General features: G+C 46.7%; 1 protein-coding gene across 1 annotated transcript; it reads right to left on the bottom strand.

The window, feature by feature from the left end:
- Positions 1–776: 776 nt before the first annotated feature.
- LOC307201398 (trans-1,2-dihydrobenzene-1,2-diol dehydrogenase-like) lies at positions 777–7,550 on the bottom strand. Its single transcript, XM_079950579.1, has 7 exons — positions 7,413–7,550; positions 6,826–6,937; positions 4,502–4,665; positions 4,106–4,358; positions 2,901–3,025; positions 2,269–2,419; positions 777–2,183 (listed from the first exon to the last, which is right to left on the bottom strand). The coding sequence occupies exons 1-7, from the start codon at positions 7,503–7,505 to the stop codon at positions 2,074–2,076; spliced, it is 1,008 nt and encodes a 335-aa protein (XP_079806705.1). The 5' UTR covers positions 7,506–7,550; the 3' UTR covers positions 777–2,073.
- Positions 7,551–9,180: the final 1,630 nt, after the last annotated feature.

Here is a 9,180-nt window from a genome sequence, read left to right as displayed (position 1 = left end):
TGTCACGCTTATTAATTAGTCTTTTATTTCCTTTTTAAAAAATCTTTATTATATTGCAAAGTACAGTGGTACCTCGGGTTACATACGCTTCAGGTTACAGACTCCGCTAACCCAGAAATAGTGCTTCGCGTTAGGAACTTTGCTTCAGGATGAGAACAGAAATCGCGCTCCGCGGCGCGGCAGCAGCGGGTGGCCCCATTAGCTAAAGTGGTGCTTCAGGTTAAGAACAGTTTCAGGTTAAGAACGGACCTCCGGAACGAATTAAGTACTTAACCCAGTTGTTCTTGCCTTATGGCGTTTACTGATCCCCTCCGTGTCACTTGCTATCCCACCAAGTGAGTCTGCAGAATTCTCAAAGTGGCTTCAATGTGGATCAGTGGTAAAGAAGCTGCTTTGTATGCAAAATGTTCCAGGTTCAATCTGCATGATCTCCAGGTAGAATTGTTCCCTCTGCCCTGTTGGCAGCCGCTCTGGATTGCTGCTGACGGTCAGACAAGGTCAGGTGCAGTAGATCATTATCCCATCCGACCTGTGCCCAAGTTTGAGAGAAACTTTTTGATAATACAGTGGTACCTTGGGTTACAGACACTTCAGGTTACAGACTCTGCTAACCCAGAAATAGTACCTCGGGTTAAGAACTTTACCTCAGGATGAGAACAGAAATTGCGTGCCAGTGGCACAGCGGCAGCGGGAGGCCCCATTAGCTAAAGTAGTACCTCAGGTTAAGAAAAGTTTCAGGTTAAGAATGGACCTCCAGAACAAAGTAAGTTCTTAACCCGAGGTACCACTGAACAATAAAAGAAACTAATCTAAATAAAAACAGAGAAAGAAAAGAAAAAAGGCGAGGCCTCTCTCAAAGGTAGCTCTTGTCTCACACAGAAAGTGGTGGACCCTCCCAGCTCTCACCTGGGAGCTTTCCTTCTCCCAGTCTCTCACCTTGGGAGGTCTTCCCTTCCCTACCTCTCACTCAGAGTTCTTCCACCAACCACCCATTTTTGGACCCCCAAAATGGCCCAGAGTAGAGAACACCAAAGGGGGAAGGCTTCAATTTTCCGCCTGTGCATTACATAAAAGAAATTATTCAAAGCATTCACTCTAGAATGACATCCAGCTGAGAGGACAGGAAAGGGGAGTTTTCAAGTAAGGGGTTTCTGGGAAAGAGGAGGAGGAAGAAGGGCTGAGATCCATCTTGGAAAGGGAGACAAAAGCTTCCCTGCACTGCTGTGGGCCATGTAAAATCTGGACTCCCTCCATGCAGACTGAATGTGTAAATAGGTGAATAAACCATCTTTCTTCTGCTGTGTCTTCTATTCTCCAAAGGGATACAGATCCTGTGTGTGTGCCTGGGGCTCCATGGGCTTTTGCCACTGCTTGGCAGAGAGAGGGGCAGACACCCAGCTTTTTTAACATTATTAATTCATGTCAACAATGGTTAAACTCTAACCAAGCATATCAGCTTTGTCTTCATACTGGCACAATCCATGTGGACAAAGACACAGCCTGCTAAATGCTGACAATCATGGTCAGTGCTTGCAGATCACTATGCAGAGGACTTGGCAAGCCCCATGCTTAGCACTTGGCAAGCGCAATCTGCTGATCCTCGGGTCATGTGAGGCTCCCTGCTTTACAAGACCTGATGATCAGTTGGTTGGGCTTTGCTAAGCCCAGGTCTTTACTGGCACTACTGGTCAGCTGATCGATGGCTCCTGCAACTCCTGTTTGAGTCGAGTCAGATCTTTTACCTGCTCCAGCTCCAAACCTTAAGTTTAAAATGCCAAATTTGGAGAGAAAAAATTGAGAGGCAACAAAACTCAGAAAAGGCAAAACACAACAAATCGTAGGCTTCTATTTACAGAATGTTAAATAAATCGACATCTCATGGCGAGTGAGGTTCACATAATAAGCAGACGTCCCCTTCGCATCTAACTGTATTTTATTCCAAAGCTTACAATCAACTTTTGCTAACGTTTGTTGCAAATCCACCCACCAGACTGGAGTTTCTAATAGTAAAATCTGGTCTAGCTGCCGCCTCGCATGTATGAGCGAGGCCACTGAAATCAAGCCTGGAATGGGTCATGCGTGGTCCTGAGGATAGGACACCCCAAGCTGCCTACGGATTTCATCCAGGATAGAGTGGAGGAGCTCGCTGTCTCCATGAGACATGATGGGGCTCTCCTTCAGGCCTGAGGGAGAGGAAAGAGAAAGGAGAATAAGTCAGGATGCTCTGCTGCTGCACACAGTCCGCCCAGGAGTGCCCGAGACTTTTACCTTGAATGAGACATTGCCTGACGTGTTCTGCTTCATAGCACAGGCCAGTGGAGTTGATGAAGTACAGTTTTGGGGAAGGGTGAGGAAGAGGAAACTCTTCCTTCTGTCCATTGACAACCAACTCTTCTGGGCACCAGAAGGGACTGGGAATCTGTCGAACACAGTTGTGAGAGGAAGCATATACCAAAACAGGCCCTAGAGCTCTCAAAAAGGGGTTATTTTGGGCAATTTATTTGTAAAGATATAGTTATGGGGCTCAAACTTTCCCAGGAGGGAAGCTCCAGGCTGTGCTTATGCTGACATTTATGTATTCCACAACATTTTGCACATAGGTCAAAAGCTGATTCTTCCATTCAGTGCAAAATGTGCAAATTAAATAAATTTCTACCCGGTGGTTGTTGTTTTAACTCCACGGTCTCCAGATACACATATATGTGTGTGTGTATGTGTGCTTTTCTCTGTCCTACCCTCACCCACCCAAACTGTCCTTCCTTACCTTCTTGGCCAGGAAGGGATGAGGTTAGGTCCCTAGAAGAGCCTACGGAATCCTGGATTGTGATCCTCCTGAAGCTTCCTTTTGTTTCCAGGAAGATGCAAAGTGTATCCCCTTCTCCATGTGGTCCAGGACTTACCTCGATTATCCCCTTGGTGCCAGTAATGCTGGCTTTGTTGTGCATCCAGGTCATCATGGTGTAAGTGAGGACAGCTTGGCGTTGGCCAGAGTAGTTCAGGATGATTGAAGCTGTTTTATCTACGTCTTGGGGGAAACAAGCAACAGTGGTCATATCCACATGCCAGTTAGGCTGTGTTAGGTGCATTATATTCTGCTCCACTGCACACTGAGATCTTGTTTTTCCTACCTAGTCTGGACCTATTTGCACGTTTTATACCCCTGAAGGCAATTTTTCACAAACTGGGCTGTGTACACACACCATACATTTAAAGCACAATGCAGCCTTTCTACTAAGTACTGTATTGGCCCAAATATAAGCTGCACTCCCCCCCCCCCCCCAAATTTGGGTCGTGAAAAGTTAAAGTGCAGCTTATATTCGTGACCTTACCACAGTGGTACCTTGGTTCTCAAATGCATTGGTACTCAAACAACTGGGAAAGCAAACACTGCAATCCTGGAAGTAAGTGTTCTGGTTTGCAAACTTTTTTCGGAAGCCAAATTTTGAGTGCCACACTTTCGTTTTGCGTGTTACACTGAGGTCTGTCTGTTTTTGCTATTTATTTTTTGTTTTTGTTTTTGAGGCTTTTTTGCTTTGTTTCTGTGACTGTGTGGAACCCAGTTCAGTTACTGATTGATTGTGTGACTGCAGTACAGTGGTATCTCAGGTTACAAATGCTTTGGATTATGCGTTTTCAGGTTGTGGACTGCGGGAAACCCGGAAGTACTGGAAAGGGTTACTTCTCGGTTTCGCCACTCGTGCATGTGCAGAAGCGCCAAATCGCGTCACGCGCAGATGCGGAGCTGCAGGTTACGAACGCTGTAGGTTGTGGACGTGCGTCCATCACAGATTACGTCCGCAACCTGAGGTTCCACCGTACATTGTTTATTGCTTTCATTTTATGGATAAATGGTCTCGTTAGATAGTAAAATTCATGTTAAATTGCTGTTTTAGGAGTTGTTTTTAAAAGTCTGGAATGGATCAATCCATTTTGCATTACTTTCTATGGGAAAGCGCGCCTTGGTTATGGAATGCTTTGGTTTTGGAACGGACTTCCAGAACGGATTAAATGTGAGAACCAAGGTACCACTGTATCTGGTATACCCTTGAATCCCTGGTGCAAAATACTGACCTCTAGAGGGGACTAGGACCAACCCAATACTAACCTGTTTCATGCAAGAACCCCGAGGCCACAATGGACTCTGGCTTCTCCCCATCAAAAACCATGCACGCCAGCTGAACACAGTAGATACCAATATCCAGTAAGGCGCCTCCACCAAGATCTTTCTTCGCAACCCTGGGGACAGTTAGGAGAGGGATACCAAACTCGGCTTGAACCACTAACACATCCCCGACAGTCCTTTGATGGAGCAGAGAGCGGATCTTCTCCAAAGCAGGGAAGAAGCGTGTCCAGCAAGCCTGAGGACAAATCAGAACATTCACCTGCTGCAGCCCCACACCAGGGGCTTGTGCTCCCTTTGCAGGGGTTAGAGATGCCAGCCAAAGCCTACCAGTTCCATACGGTACCCCTTTGGCCTTCAGGGAGCGCTTCTGCCTCTTACCTCCATGAGGAAGACCTCCTTTTCCCGAGCTGCCTGCACCATCTTCTTGACCTCTGCAGCATTCATGCCCAGGGGCTTCTCACAGAGCACATTCTTCCCAGCTTGGATGAAGAGGAGGGTGACTGGCAGGTGGTGGGGGTGTATCACTCCCACATACACCACATCTGCAAAAAGTAAGGGAAGTCCAGAGGAAAGCTTCGCTCCTGAGCTCAGCCACAGCCAACATTTATCTTGAGAAAGAGGCTGAGCCATACATTTACAGTGGTACCTCGGGTTACAGACGCTTCAGGTTACAGACTCTGCTAACCCAGAAATATTACCTCGGGTTAAGAACTTTACCTCAGGATGAGAACAGAAATCGCGCATCGGCAGCGGGAGGCCCCATTAGCTAAAGTGGTGCTTCAGGTTAAGAACAGTTTCAGGTTAAGAACGGACCTCCAGGCTTCAATGATAAAGTGGGCCCAAGATGTGGGCCGTCCAATTATGCTAAAAGATTGGGAAAACTTATGGAACGTAAATTTGAAATTTACAGCCAGCTATAAGATAAGAGAGAACATGATGAAAATGGCTCATAGGTGGTACCTCACTCCTTCCAGATTATCAAGAATGTATAAAAATTTGGCAAATGCTTGTTGGAGATGTGGAGGAAATAACGGTGACATGATCCAGATGTGGTGGACATGTGGAAAGATTAAGATTTTTGGGGGGGAAATATGCGATGAATTAAAAAAGATGATGGGGATAACTTTTACCAAAAAGCCAGAGGCATTTCTATTAAGTATTTTAGATAAAGAGATCCCAAAAAATCTAAGAGAGGTATTTTTGTATGCCACCGCAGCGGCATATATACTTGTGGCCAAGGGATGGAAAGATCACGAGGCTCCAAAGATAACAGATTGGCAAATCAAATTACAGGAATTGGTGGAGACAGCTCAACTGACTAGTAAACTCAGAGAAAACTCAAAGCAAAAATTAGCGAAAAAATGGGATGTTTATAAAAAATATGTTCAAAAATACAATAATAGTTTTGACTCCGTGCTAGCATTCGAGTAATAAAGGAACTAAAAGGAGGTGGACTACAATTAAGGATTTTTTATGTTTTCAGAATGTATTAGAAAAATTATATAGAAAGGTTTATTGTTTTGTGTACATTCAAATGTAAGAAAAATCATATGCAAAGGGACTTGACAGGAAGTCAAAGTTGAAGAAAAGATTTTGGAAGATTAAAGGGAAAAAAATATTTACTTTCATTATTATCGTTTTCTGTGCGGGTGTGGGGTTGTGGGTGTCTGCACATATGTGTGTTGTTGTATGCAATGTTTGGGAGGAAATAAGATGGTAAATAACAAATAACAAACTAAATATTGATGTATGTAATTTTTATTTCTTAATTATATTTTGTGGTAGAATGGCTGTATTGTTTTTTTTTGTAACATAAAACCATTCAGTAAAAATTATTTTTTTAAAAAGAACGGACCTCCAGAATGCATTAAGTTCTTAACCCGAGGTACCACTGTATACCACACCTCCCTTAGCAAGCTACAGTTCCCAGGATTCTTGTGCTTTAAATGCGCTTCCAATGTATGCAGCTAGAGTCTGACTGGTTGGGGGGACCCTCCAGGCCTGTCCATCTTCCCCACCTTTTTTGCTCTTTGTACTTTCCTCCCTGCACCCCCTTGCCTCAAGGCCCACTCCTCAGTGGCCTTGGTTCTCACCCTCCTTCAATGTTTTGCTTGGCTGGAATATGCCCTTGAACTCCAACAATGCCTCTTGCTTGTTTGGAAAGAGAACAGAAAGGGGTGAGAGAGTTTATGTAGAAACTGTGGTGTTTGCAGCCAAAATCACAAATGCATGTTTTCTATTTCTCCTATGCATGTGGGATAGGAGGTTTAGATCTAAACCTACAGAGTTAAATCCATTCCCAACAGAAAATGGTCTACTGTACAAATGTAAACATGCATATCAGTTGCTCCGCCCACTTTTGCCTCTGGCTCCTCCCACCAGGGGCATGTGGCCCTGGGAAAGTTGCCCAGAAGGGAAAGTTGCCCAGGTTGGAAACGCTTCTCCACCCCTGTTGGATGATGTTCCCACTCCAAAACCCAGTTTACATTGTACAGTAGAGGGGGATTTCCCCTCTCCCTTGGGGGACAGATGTGGCACATCTGCTGCACATGCAGAAGATCTGAAGATTCCACCTCCAGCATCTCCAGGTGGGGCAAGTCAAGTGTTGACCATACTGAGCTGGATGGACCACATGGTCTGACTTGGAACAAGGCAGTTTCCTCCCTCCCGGTGTCCCCAGGGTTTCGAGGAAGCTTTCTCACCAACATCCGGATCCTGAGCCAGTTCTGCATAAGAGCCATAGGCCTTAGGGATGCTGTGGTTCTTGGCGTATTCCTGCGCCCGGCTCAGCTCACGAGAAGCAATGGCCACCACCTGGGAGGTGGATGGGGTGAGAGACAGAGGAACAGAGTGTGACTCTAAAACAGCACAGGGCTGGAGCACAAGAAACACCACCTTCTGCTGGAAGGGCTTGGCAGGTGACAGATTCTCCACCCCTGATCTTGGCTTCCAGAGACCCCAGTCTCTTTATTTCTAGTTCTCCCTTCTTTCCCGAGGACCTGGGAATCCTAGGTGCCCTAGGACCACTGTATTTTAATAGACCACTGTATTTTAATACTTGGTTGGAAGCCGCCCAGAGTGGCTGGGGAAACCCAGCCAGATGGGTGGGGTATAAATAATAAATTCTATTCTATTCTATTCTATTCTATTCTATTCTATTCTATTCTATTCTATTCTATTCTATTCTATTCTATTCTATTCTATTCTTCCCAGTTTGAGCTTCCCATTCAGTTCCATAGGTGGGAATAGCCCCCCTCCATCCATCTTCAGTCTGGGCTCCACTTATTACCTTGTGGTCCTCTGGCGGCAGAGTCTTCAGAGCCACCAGGAAATCGTGGCTAATCTTGCCAGCAGAGCAGATCCCCCAGCGGGTGGCTGTCATGGTAGCAGAGAGAGAGAGAGAGAGAGAGAGAGAGAGAGAGAGAGAGAGAGAGGTGTTGTGTATGGACAGAGAAAGGCAAGCAGCGGTTGGTGTGGCCTCTAGCGCAGGGAAAGGACCGCTGCCCCTCAGTCAACGTTCGTGAAGCTTGGACTCTGGACTTGGGCACCTGGCCAGCTATGGAGCGAGAGAACCAGCAGGGGGCAGCAAATCCCTTAGAATGAGAAGGGACAGCACAGGTATGTATGTGGGGGTTATTCCAGGAGCCAGGTATCTTAAGAGGGCTTCAATTTGGGGGTTGGGGGTTGGAAGTGGTTGGACAAGGAGTTATCCACAGTTACTTTTGGCCCTGTTCTTTCCAGGCCCAGGCCCATGCTTTAAAGATCTGTGTCTGGGTGCTCTGAAAACCAGCAGGGATAATAGGGGCATTCTGGGATTAAATCAGAATCTGGGGGTGGCTTTTGTAATATTGGGACTGTCCCTGGAAAATCTTGGGACATTTGGAGGGGATGTAGGAAGCTGCCTTGTTTACATTGACTTGTCAGCGGCTCCTGAGGATTTTAGAGAGGAGTTTTCTCCACACATACCTGGAGACTGGGCCATCCCAGGATGTTTTGCCACTGTGGGCAAAGCCCCCCCCCCCAATGCTACCCCCTGCCCCACAGATCTGGGCTCCTCACTGTCCTGCTGGCACACCTGTGCTGCCGCCACAATGCAGCCGCAGTGGCAAGGACGAAGTGGTCAGGACCACGGTGCTGCGGCAGTGGGGAGGGCAAAGCCTGGGCAGACTGGCAGCGTGGAGTCAGGGGTCAGATCTGCCACCTGAGGCATGTGGCTTCACCTTGCCTCATGGATGGGCCACCCCTGCCTGGAGAGGCCGAAGATTGAACCTAGGGACTCCTGCATTCAAAGCAGATGTTCCATCACTGAGCTATGGCCCCTCTGCAAAAGGAGCCTTGCTGGATTCAGACCAAATAGTGTTCATGTGGCACTGAGTTCCACAGTTTAACTGGGCACCTTATGAAGGAGTGCTTCCGGGCTTCATTGGCAAACGGGTCATGGAGACAAACAGGTCATTGGCCACAGGGTGTGGTTTGTTCCTTTGTTCTAGGTTCTCAGATTTTTTTTCTAGAAAGGGTATATCTGAATTAAACTGGAGGGTGGTGGGAGATATTGACTGGCATTGCTATGCACACTATGGCAACCAAACAGCAGAGGGGAGGCTTGAATCCAGTAATTGAGCTCATGAAGCGACTTCTGCTTGTGCAACGCCCCCCCCTTCTGCTCCCCCCACCAGCCCCTTCCGCTCTCTCAGGGCAGATTTGGTGGGCACCCAGCAAGAGAAGAGGAAGCTCTATCGTGTGCGAGGAAGTCACAATGACTTAACTGGATACAATCCAATGCATTTAATGTGGAATGATCATGCCTCGTTCGAGAACATTTTACACGTGTGTGTGTGTGTGTGTGTTTCCACATGACACAGTTGTCCTTTTGTCCATTTCCCACCAGTTGTTCTGTGTCGTTCCCACACTGAAAGGAACCTTTTTTTAAAAAAAAGGAAAATAATGGAATAGCGCAAACTCCACAGGTGTGGAAGTTATTGCTTATTCTTCACATGGTATGGAATTTACGTAGTGGTGTTTGAAGCGGTTGAGGCTCCCCCTGCCTAACACATTTC

Source organism: Podarcis cretensis (assembly GCF_951804945.1).
Source record: "Podarcis cretensis genome assembly, chromosome: 13".
Taxonomy (NCBI): domain Eukaryota; kingdom Metazoa; phylum Chordata; class Lepidosauria; order Squamata; family Lacertidae; genus Podarcis; species Podarcis cretensis.
This window is presented reverse-complemented; position numbering and strand designations above follow the sequence as displayed.

Excerpts from the sequence above, each read along its gene's own strand:
- LOC307201398 (XM_079950579.1), bottom strand. The coding sequence starts at position 7,505 with ATGACAGCCACCCGCTGGGGGATCTGCTCTGCTGGCAAGATTAGCCAC. Across the intron at positions 6,938-7,412 it reads TGCCGCCAGAGGACCACAAG|GTGGTGGCCATTGCTTCTCG; the intron begins GTAATAAGTGGA and ends TCCACCTCCCAG. Across the intron at positions 3,026-4,105 it reads GGGGTTCTTGCATGAAACAG|ACGTAGATAAAACAGCTTCA; the intron begins GTTAGTATTGGG and ends GTTTCCCCCAAG.